At 40.5% G+C, this 15,976-nt stretch overlaps 1 protein-coding gene across 1 annotated transcript in view; it reads right to left on the reverse strand.

Annotated features, from left to right (window-relative positions):
- cyfip1 (cytoplasmic FMR1 interacting protein 1) overlaps positions 1-15,976 on the reverse strand; it is a 64,497-nt gene that overhangs the window by 23,210 nt on the left and 25,311 nt on the right. The window contains exons 12-23 of the mRNA XM_088598496.1: positions 15,800-15,922; positions 13,731-13,856; positions 12,917-13,083; positions 11,034-11,181; positions 9,622-9,775; positions 7,969-8,125; positions 5,831-5,927; positions 4,548-4,624; positions 3,771-3,879; positions 2,624-2,743; positions 1,924-2,123; positions 499-586 (exon numbers count right to left, since the gene is read on the reverse strand). Coding sequence (XP_088454622.1) covers positions 499-586; positions 1,924-2,123; positions 2,624-2,743; positions 3,771-3,879; positions 4,548-4,624; positions 5,831-5,927; positions 7,969-8,125; positions 9,622-9,775; positions 11,034-11,181; positions 12,917-13,083; positions 13,731-13,856; positions 15,800-15,922 — 1,566 coding nt within the window. The remainder of the gene's footprint in view (positions 1-498; positions 587-1,923; positions 2,124-2,623; positions 2,744-3,770; positions 3,880-4,547; positions 4,625-5,830; positions 5,928-7,968; positions 8,126-9,621; positions 9,776-11,033; positions 11,182-12,916; positions 13,084-13,730; positions 13,857-15,799; positions 15,923-15,976) is intronic.

Here is a 15,976-nt window from a genome sequence, read left to right on the forward strand (position 1 = left end):
ACACACACTGGGCACTTAACAAGCCAATCTGTACTCTGTGCACGTACAACACCATGAAGATAATACAATGTGGAGAGAAAAAGATTTTTTTTTCCTCCTTGCCATATTTCCACAGCTGCTCATTAACCCGTTTATCTAATCAATGCCAGCTAAAGCGATAAATCCCGCGAACATCACCAATATGTCACAGTTTTAAACTGAATTAAACTAATCATAAATGAATTTGAAAACAAGAGTTAGAACCACAGAGAACAGAATGTTATACGCGCACCCCTTTCATAAGCAGAACTGACGTGGATTTCACCCTTATCCTATACTATTTAACAAACCGATAATCCTAGAGATCAAATTTAAGAAATGGTGAATTAAGTGTTTGGCCTTCACACTTTTCTCAGAGGTTGCTGGCTCCAGCTTCTGGACTGTATAACACTTCAGGCCTTTGAGGGCTACCTGTGATGAGCACGTGACTTCACAAGCAAGCACTGATGAGCCACTGACCTTTGAGCCATACAAGTACTGTGGCTGCGCATTGGGTGGTTTGTCCCTCTGGAACTCCTGGGAGAAGGGCAGAACAGTGCGCACATACCTGCGGAAAAACACAGCAATTCCAATATCTGAAACACCACCCTGGAAGCATGACAACGATGCAAACCTCATGCTTACATTCTGGTTTGAAAAGCTGAAAACAAGGGCTTTGGTCAAAAATCAAAAGGTAAGCCAAGGCATATTTTTTTAGAAATGAACAACTTCTTTAGAAGATCAAGCTTACCGCAGTGAGAGTGAGCTCTGTCTTGCCAAGAGGAACTTTGAAATTCACTCACACAGCGGTGCAAATCTGAAACCCCTAGGTCCTCATGGCTTTGCAAGTGAAGCACTTCAATTATTCTTTTAAATCACTTTGTTTTGGATAACAGAAAAATATTATTATAGTAAGCAGGGATTGAGGCGATCTGCAGAAACCAAGGAGACACTGAAATTCTAATATGAGCATTTCCCCCCCACACACACACACAAAAATCCGAAAGGATTAAAGTCTCGGTTATTACAACTTCCACATAAGAGCACACCTGGGCTGCAAAGATTTATGGCCACAGCAGCAGAGTGCTGTTCCAACAGCAAGAGAACAGTGCACTCTTCTCAGAGAGAGGGGATAACCAGGGCAAGGAAAGAGCTCACTGGCTCTAAGAGATGCAAGGCTGATGGATCAGGACAGCGGTGACCACATGGTTGACATCACCCTATAACAACACTTTCAAACACAGATAGAGAGGCAGATCCATCATGGGACCAATCCTCCAGCCTGAGCCACAAGATGGCTGCAAAACCAGGATACATTTATCTTGAGAAGCACATATCCTCTGTAAATGTCAATCACTGCCTGAATCAGTACTTTGGCCAAGTATTTGTTCACATTTAAATCGACAAATCCTGCAGAAGGAAAATCATTTTAAGTGTTTTGTATTTGGACCCCCACTTCTCTTCTCAACTTTCGAAGAAGTTGTTTTATTATTTGTAATTATAAAAAATATATATAATGGCATTTATTAATATATCCTGCATGTAACATTCTATTTAATATTACTTTTCAATTACTCCAAGTAATGCAGCCAGCTGGAAAAGATGCAGTCTGAGCAAAAGGTGGATCCATTTTGAAAATGGTCAGGGAAATTGCAATCACAAGCAATATCTAACTTTTTGTTTTTCATAGAAAACAGAAAATAATGAAATTGTCCAAGTAATAACACATTTAGGAACAAGTAACAGGTTTATTCCATGCTGAAAAGAGAAGAGAGAAAACAACGTTTCGGCTGTGAAGCCTTCTTCAGGTGTCGAACACAATTAGTGTCCCGATATGACCAAACATGTGCCTATTTTGAGTATGAACTGGCCTTCCCGAATGTGGAGAAGTACAGGCTAACTTACCTGTTGGTGGATCCATTGTAGCAGTAGTTGGGAAGGAAATCATAGTTGAGCTCCCAAAAGACATGAAGGGTGATTCTGCCATAAGGCGCAGACACGTTGTGGTTGGCCTCTCTGAACATGGCATCCAAGCTGTCCAGAGTCAGAAACTTACTGAGCAACTTGTGCGTCATCCGATTGATCTCCAGCAGCCCATCCAGCTCCTGAAAAAGTGCATCAATCACTGGTCAACTTTCATCATGCACTATACAACTCTCAGATCCAGATCAGACCACCTGCTAAATTTAGAAATGAGTGTCACTACAACACTGCTATTTTATGTTGAACAAAAATGGTCATGTTGATGCGAACCAGGATGTTCTTAAGGAGCAGAAGTATTAAATGAGGCCCCTGAATACATAAGATTAACGCTCTGACCAGAAATCCACCTTGCAATCAATTACCATGAATCATTAAAAAAATACTCAATTACTATAATATTACACACATTCACCATGGGTTTTTATTTTTTGTTCTTAAGTCTGATTTATTACTCTTACAAATGCTCCAAGCAGGACCTTCATGTGATTCAATGCTAAATCAAAGCAGGGAAGGACTGTGTGTTTAATAACAAAATTCTACCTCTAGAGAAGAACCTTGTTGAGCCTTGAAGAACCTTGTTGAGCCTTTTACAATTCATCATGTGCACAACAGACAGGCCTACCATGATAGAGGTGAGATCCTCGCTCTCGAAGCGGCTGATGGCCAGCTCAAGGGACTTGTACATGGCGGCAGAGACGCGCTGAGTGATCAGGCGGTTCAGGTCTATGGATCTGCCCAGGAGCTGGATTGATCATACGAGGTAAAAAAAAAAGAAAGAAAAGAAAATGTGTTTTATTTTTTGGTTTGAAATCCTGGTATTTGCCACCCCCCGCCCACCATACATACAACAGAATCTTATGATTACAGACTGACTCCAACATCCTTCAGTATTTTGACAAATCTTGTCCTTAAACACACTTACAAAGACAGCAGAGGTGTCCAAGAAAAAAGAAAAAAGAAAAAAGAAAAAAGCGCAAAATAAAATAATATCTATGCAAAGGAAGTTCTGCACCTAATAGTGTTTGGTCTCACATGCTGATTAGGCTTAGTGTGAAGTTTAAAACCTATTTCATTACATATGGCTGAACACATACAATACATCTGCATAACTTTAGACAATACTGACTAAGGTTCTATAGGTTTAGGATAATGTAGCTTTAAAACTGTGTGCATGTGACAGATTTACTTGACAAACATTACAGAGAAAGTTGTTCCACCCGAGGAGTCACAGAACTCTCTGCGGGCCTTAGAGTAATAAGAAATTTTATGGAATCACATCAGTTTGAAGAAGTAAAACAGGATGAAAAGCAGAACACTGCAGCAGAGCTGTCTGACCATCTGATATCTCAGTGAAGAGGCCTCCAGCTCTGTACGCTTTCATAAACTCAGCAGGGTCTCTCCAGTTCTCTCCTTTTGGCACCTGCTAGGTACTGAGCATTCCCATTTTTTATACAAGCCTGAATAATAAACGCAGTCCACAGAGTCAGCACAACACACACTGACAACTACTGGATCATCCTCCTACAGCTACATATTCCGAGGTGTTCAAGGTCAGTTATATATCTGGAAAGCGGCAGGATCAAGTCCTTTGTGTCTGACCACAGCTCAGAGCAGAGCAGAGACTGATTTGCTGCCCACACACTACTGCAACAGCAACAAAGCGACTGCCCAACTATGAATAGCGTGGTTCACACCGGGTGAGGCTGAAACAATACCCATGTACAGAATTCTACAACATTACAAGTCAGCGAAGCAAGAGGTTTCCTTACCTGAACATGCTTCTGCTTCAGCAAGGTCTCGTATCTGTTGGAAGCTGGCCAGGGGATGTTAGCTCCTTGATTCTTGCACTCTGCTCGCAGGCGTTTGTCTAAGAGCAGGCTGTCAACAGAAGTCAGTGGAGATGCATGTTATGAAAACGAATGGACATCGGAGGAGCTAAAAAAACTGAATAAGTTGTTCACCTTTAAACGTATACAAAAAGGGAATAATCAAACAAAGGCAACAGACTCTACAAAGCTGAAGAGGAAGTACTACCTGGTGCCTTTTCTGTAAGAGCTAGTCTTATAAGGCTAAAAATACATTTTATATGGTTTTGTACAAGTTCCAAGCTCCTTAATGAGAGTAGAAATATATGAAACTTAACATAATATGTCAGCATATGATGCTAATGGTGTTGTTTCTACTCTTCATATCAATTGAAGGTTGATAAATACCCATTTTCATTGTCAAATATAGAAATACTTATTTTGCCAAACTAATGCAGTAAGATTGCTGTTTTTTTTTTAATTGCAGCAATGGTAGTTTTATCTGCTGGAGTAAACCAGCAAATTCCTTAAACACCCATATGCAAGGCATATGTACAACTGTTTTTATGAGGATGGAATTGTTTTCTTATGCAATGTAATGGGAGGCAGAGAATTTCACAATGAAAGAGGGGTAAAAATCCAATTTCGTACTCTCTACCTGTTTCCTCATGTTCATATCTAGTTTAACACCTATTATATTTACAGATATCAGAAAGAACCTTTCTCAGTGCATTTACATACCTTCCAGCCAGAATCTTGTAGTAGGCAAATATCTGGTCCGCAAGCTTATAAACAAATTGGTCAAAACACAGGTTTACCTAACAAAAAAAAAAACATATCCCTTAGTGACACAGACTGTCTTTTCTTTATAATCTTTTGTTACAATATTTTTCTTCAGCTGAACTCCTTCTAGAAAGCCCCTTCAAAATTGTATTAAAAACAGAAAAAAATACAATAAGGAATACATAAATACCTGAATAAAGTTAGTTTGTGGGAAAATATGTGGAAATAATTGCTCCAGATCCTGCTGTTGTGTCCTTGAACTGTGTCCTAACAAGTTACTGTGCACTGGTACGGATTTTGCCTTTGCCTCTTCTGCACCCAAACTCCATTCTCCCACCTGCAGAGCCTGATCACTCTCCTCCTTTACTCCTCAGTGCTGCTCAGTCCCCCTAATTAACTAGTGCAACAAGCTAATTAATTATCAAGTCAATAACTACATACAGCGAGCACCATATAATCTCAAAGGTAGTGAGGGACTGAGGCATTATGGTGCACAGCTGTAATATTGGCATTAGTTTCAAATTAAACCACAAACAAAAGCATCCAATGTGCACTACAGCACTGGTTATGTACGACATGAAAGCACCTTCTAGCTTTCAGGCTATGGGCACAACATGCACTGCAAGCTTTCAATATTCTGCGTACTGCATCTTTTTCATCCATGAGTTAAAGATAAAAAAGCCCTAAATATTTATGATTTGTTAATCGTATCCTTTCCTTTTTGTAGTTGTAGTGACAGGGGGGAAAAAAGCTTAGCCTGAACCAGGCAGCACCATAAAAGATTTAAGGATTCAGGGAGGCAGTGGGCAGTTCCATGAAGGCTTGAAATGAGATCTAATTTGTGATGAGAAAGGCCATTTCCAGAGAAAACTGGAATAAGAGGCAAACAAAGTGTATTTCCTGCAGTTTCCTGATTTCCAGCAGTGTTAAAGAGTGTTTTCACTCTATGTTATTACCGTGAAGGGGTGTTTATGAGTAACCACATCCAATGTATTGGTATCATAGAAAGTATTTCCACTTAGGGTCCAGTGGCTATTTCGGATGTTACCCTGCCTTTCAGTTACTGCTGAGGTGTCACATACAATAGTCATTTCTGACATATTGGCCTGTTTAAAAAGCATTTCAGCCAGGTCTGGAATAATGATTTCTACACTTCCACAATCCACAGTGTCTCCTACGTTTCACATCATCGAATTTGATTCGCAAGGCAAAGAAAACTGAAGTGTGAATTAAAACAGTACCTCAGCCTCAATCTCATCATACAGGAATTGCTTCTTGAACTTGGTCAGGGCATAGTGGGCACTGTCATTGTACAGGTCCAGGGGATAAAGAACATACCTGTGGGAAAGCAATACAACCATTACAATATACGAGACTCTGATCATTTCTCACCCAGGTATACAAATACTTATCACTGTAAGTACACTGTAAATGAACACACGTCTGTTCAAGTGACAAGAAACTAAAATAGTTGTCCTGAAATTTCCAGACTTTTCTTTAGTACCTTTTTACAGTGGTTCCACCCAATATTTGTATGGCAGATACAGATACAGACTGCAGTCTTTGTATGTTTGAATGGGTAAATGATTTTGTTTTAAAAAAAAGAAAAATGCTGTCAATACAAAAACTGCTCAAATAAAATGGCAGCAACTAAAAGTGAGAACAAACAGGAAGTTTGTGCAAAATAGTCTTTTTTAAAAATTCCCTTGTCAAAGGCTTTTTCCCCCTACACAGAACATCGATGAAATGACAGACTGCTCAATTTCAGCTGAAAATAATGAAAACAATTCTTGTGCTGTTCAAGACAATTTTTGTATTGAAAAAACCCATTTTGTTTTGTTGCTATTATCTGGAAAGCATTCTCAGACTAACAGTCAACCAACTTCTTCAATGCCTTAAGAAAACCTACTTGATCTGAATACATTTCACACTACTACTAATGATTGTACTGAATTATGGAAATTACTGCAAATGTTTTATTTTCCAGGAATCAGAAACAACAAATTGCTTTGTTTTCCATTTCTCAGCTTTTTATTCCCCTTCTCCCTCAGCCAAGTACAAAGTTGTCAAATCCAAAGTGTCATTTTTTTCAATGATTCATTTGTTTCTCTCTTCAATCACTAAACGATGTTCTTTCAATTCAACGCGCAAATGATTCCATCTCTCCCACAAATTATTTAGGACTAAATAAACTGGGGGGGCACGCAGTTTACCCATAAACGCACCAATAAATGCCATTTTCATGCTACTGATACATTACCGCATTGTAAACTTAAATATGCTGTACGCTATTTTTTGCAGGTTGGAAAAAAATATTATCTGGAAGTCTTATTTAGTAGACTAAATAATAAATGACTAGAATCCTAAGCAAATATTCAAGTCACCAATCCCGGTAGACTGGGATTAAAGAAGCTGAAGCTTTGTAATATTACCACGCAGTCTTTCAAAGTGAACAGTTTCTGTGCAGAACTTGAATCACAGAACCAGCTATCATCCATGCTGATGGACACAGCTAGACCGGCACACTGAACTGAGGTTCTGCAGGCAACCTCATCACACCATACTCCTACACTACCCACCCGTCTAACCTCCACGCTGATTTCACAGTGACTTTCAAGATAAAACACTGAGAAGTCTTTTTCATTTACTATTAGGGGCTCATGATGAAAGCATTACACTGAAAGGTACACAAGAGTAACATGCTGAACAAAAAACAATCCAAGAAGCTGCCAAGGAGCCTGAATGATAGCTTTTATGATGACTTTTTTTCTGCTTCTCGCACAGTCTATCCAGACGCTGCAAGCATTAATTTAACACAACCTTTTTAACCCACTCCAGGGATTCTAAGTGCAAGAGGCTGATGGCTCAGTCTCCACTGCTCCTGAGTTCCCCATTATTTATTTAACTGGGCATGCCATGCTGAGATAAAGACAGATTTTGCAGAATGTTCTATAATCAATTACCATCTCCAGGCAGATATTCTACATAAAACTGAATTTATACTGAATCACACATTCATTTTTTACAAATGGTGTTCAGTTTTGCCCATGTGTAAAAAGCTGTCTACCTTTGCAGTGTTTCACTTGCAGATAAGAATTGTACGACAAGATTTTTAGGCATACAGTGAGTCCCTCCCCATGTAATCATCGCAGTACGGCTGTCTGTGGGGATGAGGTGCATGAATTTACCTTCCACCGATATTTACAAGGCTTAAATTCCAGCTTTGAACAATGGAGGTCACACATACAAACAGAACACCTGAAATCCAGTGCTTAGGAGAAACCCATCTGTACCTCCTCAAAAGCCCCCAAAAGAGAGCTTTTCTTAACTGGATGATCTCTGGGATTTCACGGGAATAAGACAAGATGAAGACCCTTACTCCATCATGGACGCCTCCTTGGTCTCCAGGATGTGGTCTGTGAGAATCCAGGGCATGGACATCTCGATCGGGAACTGGATCCTGCGGCCCATTGTGAGCTCCAGGAAGAACTCCCGGAACCACAGCTGGGACAGGTCACAGCACTGCTGCAGCGTCTCTGGTGGGGAGAGGATACACAACAGGACGGCACAACATGACTGGGCCAGTCTCCACACTGTCACCAACGAGGTTCAGCACCGGACATTAAGGCTGGCTTCTGTTCCGAGTCAAATTGACATATTTGTAACATATGCGTCATATTCCGACACCCGAAATCCATCCGGTTTGTTGCTGTAGCTGGAAAGGACAAATAGCAGTATCTTGCTAAAGAAACGGTATAACTAATAAGACCATGCTTACACCTGAGAGGAAGTTGAGTACATGTTTGAAAAGTGTGCTGTTCCTGCCCTATAAGTTACATGGGGGTGACCAAATTTGCCAAAACGTGTTTATTTCTGCTGAAAAACACGTTTTGACAACTTCTGCACACTGGGGTTAAGGGCTGACTCAGTGGGCTCTTCTGAGCCAGGCAGTTACACTGCGATTCCAAGGGCATTATCAACATATCCTAACAATTGGTTTGCATCTTCTATCTCTTCTCCATATTACCTAAATGTTAATGATGCATCAACAAAGACACTTAAATATTCTTTTAGATGCAGCTTCAAACTCAGTTTTTCCTATTTTATACTGTTCGTTTTTTTTTTTATCTACATACATCACTGTTTGACTACACTAAAAATCATATGCCAGATTCCTAAATCGTTTGGAATTTCCTTTGTATCTTCATCAGTTTGCTGATTTTCTTATTTCAATTTTAATCTCAGAACTTGACTAGTGCACTACCTGTACCTGCAACGTACATAATTGATACAAACAATTTTCACAAAAGCCACAGTGGTATGGACATATCACAAAGGAATCACAAAGAATCACAAAGGAAAGAAAGAAAAGCTGGCACGGAGTTTGCCCGAGTACCGAGTATCTTAATAATAATAAGATCACTTCATTAACCCTTTACAATTTCTTGCATTTGGGATTATCTTTTCGCATACCTCAGCTTGCTCTCCATGAGATACACAGACAGGGAGAGAGCCTGGGGTCAGAGTGCAGGGTCAGCCATTGTACCGCGCCCCTGGAGCAGTTGGGGTTAAGGGCCTTGCTCAGGAGCCCAATGGAGTAGGATTCCTCTGCCGGCTGCGGGATTTGAACCGGCAACCTTCTAGCCACAGGTGCAGATCCTTAGCCACAGAGCCACCACTCCGCCCCAAAGAGTCATTAAGAGTCATTTAGAATAAAACTAATGGTTCTAAGATGATACAATGTCTGGATTCTCATTGAAATGCCTCACATTTTCCAGTTTACTGTAGAAAATATGTTCACTAACACAATTTACTTTTATTTTAATGACCATTCTACCCCAATCATTTGAGCCAGAAACTGAAACTAAAGCCAAAAATCACCCTATTACAAGATCCAAGCAGGCACACACATCTGAAATGTGTGCAAGAAATGTGAATGTGAAATCCAAAACTACTGGAAACAGCAGACGCTGCGGGTTAAAGCAAGGCCACGCTCACTCAACATCCGTCACCTGCGGTCCAACAGCCTTACCACTGAAATTTATCAAATGTGTGTAGAAGAAGGACTCCCGGTGGAATTTTTCTATATCCAAAATGGTGGGTCCCTCAAGACTGCTCCGCAGGGTTTTCTTGAAGCCGCTTTTGTCAGCGATGAGCGACTCAAGCATGGTTCTCACCATGTACAGCTACATTAACAGGAAGAAGAACCGGGGGAGGAAGAAAAAGGCGCCATTTAGTCACAGTACACTGGCGAAACGCAGAACAGAAACAGCTCCACTCCCATGTCTAACTGCATCCCTCATCCTGGCAGGATGCCTACCTCAGGGCCTTCTTCTGACTCTGACTTTTTGTGGAAAAAGCAGTGAGGAGATATAAATACACCGCATCTTATTAAATGTGTAACTGAAAAGGTTTAAAAGAGGTGCTCCATAGCTTTACTGTACACTGGCTTTCCTTAAGAATTAGGATGCTTCTCTTGAGAGTGAGGGTGTTAAGAGGTTCTAAACTTTCAACAATTTTTCATATTTTAAAATTTTTCTTCTTAAGGATATCTAACTGCCCCCCTTTGTCGCAAAGTGGGAAACTCTTGCAGCTCTCTAATGGCTCCACACCTCCAGGCTGAGGATGTACATGGAAGTGGAGATGTCATCCCGTTCGTTGCATAGAAGGATACAATAATTTTCTTAACACCAAACATAATAAGAGATGGAAAAACTTAGGAGAACTTCAGAAACTTGCTTATGACATACTCTAATTTTTCCATTCCAATTGACTTAAGCTGCTTAGCAGAGAGAAAGGACTCGACCATAGTGTGCACCAGGTGAGCTGAAACCAACACACAGCGAGGGAGACAGGCAGTGGGTGAGCGCAGTGTGAGTTGTCAGATAATGTTAATAAAACACTACTGAGTACTATTGAGCAATCAACAAGTAATGGCACACTACCCACTAGATCAACAGTTCTAGGCTATAATATTCCAGTATAGTACTTTACCATAAGAAAAATGTATAATGTGCTAAGTAGTTCAATTTGAGCTACAAAGCAAAATGCATGACAAAACACTGCAGACTGGTTAATGGTTAGGAGGAAATGAAATAGTGACAATGCCCCAATTATAGGGTTAAGAAGAGTTATGGAGTATAAAAGAGTAAAGCATGTTTTTACTAAATACAAATATTTGTCATACAAGCCATCACATGCGAAATAACTTAACATCCCTCCCAGAACTACTGTACAATGATCAAAGGAATAAACCCCTATCTTTGAGAAAAACATGTAGAAGACACGTCCAAAAAATAACTGTAAGAAGCCCCCACCCAAACGTCTTTATCACCCAAAACCTTCTTTACATTTTTTCTTGATCCATTTTTTTCTTTGCAGCCCCCAACCCGCTGTACTGACAGCGATCTGCAACCCCCTGCATGAAACGAAAGGCGCAAACACCTGTGTACTGGATGGTCCCACAGCCCGACGGGGCACTTTGATATCGAAGCCACCCTTGGGGTCCTTCTCTCCACGGAGGGCCGGGTCATTGGGAGGTTCCCGACCAGTCTCCCAGTCGCAGACAGTCTTCCTTATAGCTTGAAGGACACTGCAGCAATACAGAAAAACCTTAGCTAAGAACAGCGAACTGCAACAGGACAAGCATACAAGATAGGACTCACAAAGGCTCATACAGGGAAACAGCAAGGCTAAGTTTAACTCAAGTTTAACCACAATTAAAGTGAAATGTACACAGTAATGCATAAAACCTCTAATTTACTTCACAAAATAGAGTACATTTCCAGGTATGTGCAGCACCAAAAAACAGTCATTGTCTGCAATTCAGAACGAGGCAACAAAACGTCCAGTGACGTGGAGCAGCTTTTTCACATTGTAAACAAGCAGGCTTGTGAATACCTCTCTTTCAACAAGAATCCAATAAGAATATTGCTCTATACTTAGGAGACGGTTTTGTTGATTAATACTACTTGTTAACTCTGCAAACAGATCACAATGGAAATTTTCTGCAGTGAAATGTCTGTAGCACAACCTGTGCATCGCATTAGACATGATTAAAGTGACTAGTGAGCAGGAAACAGGCCCGTGGCGAGACCAGGAGTATGCAACACCATGGCTACTTTCCCAAAGTATACAGAACTTTGACAAACTCCATGATTTCCGGCTTAATTCAGAATTTGTCAAATTTTGCGATATCGTCAATGAATTTATTTTGTCGCTGAGACTTAATAACCGGTCTGAAAAATTGTGACTGCAGTTTCACTTGTCTACTGGTAGAACAGTGAAATAAATGGAAATCGTGGACAAGTGCAGACCAAAAAAAGTATTCAAACAGGACGGGACAGAAGAGGCACTTCTTCATATAAAAGACTATCTGGAATAAGCTCCCCGATCAGATTGGAAGGAAAATGGGCTTGGTGACCTCTTCTAACTGGTACAATTTTATTACTTGGCTAATGCTTTTTTTCAAAGCAGCATCTGGAGGTTATGACTTCCTATTCTTTTTATATTTCATATACATGTGATGTGAACCCCAAACAAGGTGCATGAAAGGAAAGAGTTGTTAGATCCTGCCATCAAACATTTCCTTTCAATTTTCTGCTCACAGGATGCAAGCCACTCTATATATAATTGGAGGGGAAACATTTACTGAAAATGAAAGTGGTCAAGATAGCACTTGCACATGTATATTTATAACTTGATCTTCATGTGGAAAAAGGCTGAGCTCTGCAGTAACATATCTGATAAGCAGAGGACAAATCTGAAAGAATTACGGGTTAAGGTTTAGGAAAGCATCTCACTCAAAGCAAAAAGCTGGAAGACCATGTAAAACATTAAAATCTCAGTCTGCTGATATGAGCTCATGAATTATGAATCATACTTGCTGCCTAGAGTTTATATTGCTGTCAAATCCACTAAAGCTCTGGAATGTTTTTTTTTATATCCGAATTAATTCAATGTTGACCCGCTCAGGACATCTTTGATATTATTCTAGTTCTTGCGTCACAGTATAACAGCAAAAAAATATTTCTCCAGATACATTCCGCTTCTTATCCTATCCCTTAAAATTAAAAGCTGAAAACAAAAAGTTAGGTGTACTATTCCAAAGTCAAAAAGGAAATTAAGATGAACATGATTGTCTGCCTCCTTTGAGTTATCACTGTTGTGTGACAGCTATAACCCTAAGGTAAACAACGATCTTCTTTTTAAAATGAAATTTTACCCTGTTCACAATTCTCATGTTCAGCCACGCTGGTATTGTTAAAGAACTGCATAGAACCGAGAGACTCGGAGATTCACTGCAAGCAGCAGGGGCGCGGCCTGACCTCTGGATGACGTTCTTCTTCTTCTTGATGGCCTGGCGCAGGGGCTCCCTGAGGTTGACCTGGGCAAAGTCCTGCAGGGCGGAGTAGATGGTGTGGCGGATGGCATGGTTGAAGACGCTCTCCATTCTCCCCATCAGGACCTGCAGGCCCTTGATCATGGCCATTACCTGGCGTGACAAACGGATGATCAGCCCTGATGTCCTACTGCGGTCTATGTTCTACAATGGGTAGAGACCAGGCTCGATCCAGACTGAAACGGCTTTAAAAACCCATTTTACAATGATCAGTTTGGGTCGTGTTATCCACAGACTGTGATCAGGACAGCTAAGGTATGATGGGCATTGGCTGGCAACGGTCGCGTTTTCTTTTGGCAAGACAGTAATTCCTGTGACCTGCTGGCAGCCTACAGAACAGGAGGCATCATCAGTAAGAGACAACCCGCTTCCCCAGCTGGCACCAACTCTCCAGGAAGGCACTGTGAATCCTGAAACGTGTCAGAGGAGTAAAGGCTTGGACAGGTAGGCATGTATGAGGAGCGTGCAATTCCAAATAGGGTTGGTACATAATAAAATTACCGATTGAAAATCAAAAAAAAAAAACATATACTTGAGAAGTAAAACACTAGACAAATAGAAATTAAACATATGTTCAGCTTAGCAAAAAGGATATTATATTTACAAAAAATATATATTTTTTAAAAAGCTGGCTGATGCCTTGAATTTACAAATCTGGAAAAGCTGATTGTCTCCATCAGCGATTCTCATTTCAGCACATTACGAAAAGGTCAGAGTCTTCCAGATTTTCCGTGTCTCACCTCCACAAGGGCAAACTTCTCCTCGCTGGTGTAATTATATCTTGTTGCTCTTTCATACTCCTCTGCATTATCTGGGCACTCCTTGTTGGAGTATTTGTCAGTGGGGTGCACCAGCTTCCACGAGTACTACAAAAATACAAGACACATTAGAGATTCTGAGCACCAACCCCCACAAGGTAAGGTGTAACTGTGTCTGGGAGGTACGACAATCCCCTTTGTCCTTCACTGACATTATTCAGACAGCATTTAAAATAGATTAATAGAAAAATCATATGAATTAAAATTAAAATTACCCTCAGGTTTCAGGGTACATTTTGTGAACTTTCAAGGACTAGTTTCTAGAGTGCACCATTGGTTAAAATGAGCAAGATAAAAGACATACATCCGATGAATAATTCATTGGTATATTTCTACTGTATGACCAAGAAAATCATTAGAAGCTAAAAGTGAAGGCGTACATTCCAAAGTGAGTGAAAAAAATTAATACTTCAGGAACCTGTCACTATCCCTGTATCACACAACAAAATCCCCCTTCATAAATATGGCTGCATAAAAAAAAAAAGTTACATCTAAATAACAAAAATCAAGTTCCACATATGTGTGAAAAGATACAATGATACAGCTTCTGAGTCAGGGGATGAAGTGAATAGTTCTGCACTATTTTTTACAATACCAGAGGCTTTCTGCTTGTTACAGGAAGTTAAAACTCTCCCTGGCAAAATTCTTAGGTAAATAGAGGGGCAGCAATCGAAACAGAGCAAATAATCACAACAATACTGGAGCACCACTGCTACCAGCCAGAGAGGATATTAAGTCCACTTTGTGCCAAGACTTGTATCTTTACCAGCAAACCCTTTAACCAATTATCTGGCAATTGTCCTTTTTTATTTTACTTCCCACTTGTAACGCAGGGAAATACTGTAGAACAGCATTTCCCCAAACTCTAGCTTGAAGAGTTCTTCTCATGGTTCTGGGTCATGCTAATGTAGAAATGTTTTCTAAAGTGTTCATGTAGACAGAAACGTGCATTGTTAAGATAAAGTTTTTTGCAGTCTTGCCTGCTGTTGGTTCATGCAGACTGGAAATTGTATGCCCTAGAGATGTGGAACTGCTCTATTTGTGAAACATGCAAATTACTCAAGTGCAATAACATGTTCAGAATACCTGAAAACCAATATTTTATAAGCAGATATATACTGGCTTCAAAAACACATTCTTGAGGCTGAATCTTTGTTGAATTTTAAATAAGATTGACTCTGTTCTACTATTCCTGCCCATGGCAGACAATGCATAATACATGTAATTCATTTCTTTGCTAATTAGTCTGATGCCAATTTTAACAGTAGAACAGGTACAGTACTGAGAAAAGGTTGCTCACGATTTGCACATATTTGAAACCTAAAATGTTGTTAGATTTTAACCTCAGTTTTAATAATAAAAATAACCTGATGAAAATCTTTCTATTAAGATCACTAATGCAGTGGGTCAAAATATGCTGAGTAAACCAAAAATGAGCTATTCACCCAATACAACCAGAGATATCAGTGACTCAAAGAGGGGTGATTGTTGAGGTACATTTGGCTGGAGCTACAGTGACCAACACTGTTCAACTTGCTGATGTTTTGTGAGTAGCGGCATCTAACGTGATGTCATCATGGAAATCTAAGATCAAGACAATATCTAAAATGGTAACGGTGGGTGGAAGGACATACTCCAGGAGCCCAATATTAATGCATTAATTCAAAGTGCAATGTAAAACAGATAGAAACTACAGAGCAGTGGACTGGGCATTTCAACCTATTTTTTCCCCCAAACAGCCAACAAAATGACTTGACCCTACAAACATACAGTGTAAATGGAATGATAAGTGTCTTGCAAGCACATCTTGTTTCCTACCTGAGTAGGAAACAAGACAAAGTAATTAAAGTGAACTCGCCCTGTGGACTGGCATCTCACCCAAGGCATTGCCCTGCCTTGTGCCAAAAGCTCCTGTTCTTTGATACCCGACAGAAGGAGGGCTCAAGTGGTCACGTGACCTTGCCTAAAACAGGCCTGTCTCATGTACTCACCACTTCCATGACATGAGCACTCCACTGGGACAGAAGCTGCAGCCCCTGCAGCGCCAGGTCAAACAGCTTCCGATACTCCGCGTCCGTCTTCTGAGCCTCCTGCCGGCCCGAGCCCGTCACCACCTGCAGGACAGCGAGCACGGCTTCGGAAACAACGTTCACCACGGTGCTTCCTAT

The sequence above is a fragment of the Lepisosteus platostomus genome, chromosome 2 (genome assembly GCF_059453375.1).
Source record: "Lepisosteus platostomus isolate fLepPlt1 chromosome 2, fLepPlt1.hap1, whole genome shotgun sequence".
NCBI lineage: Eukaryota > Metazoa > Chordata > Actinopteri > Semionotiformes > Lepisosteidae > Lepisosteus > Lepisosteus platostomus.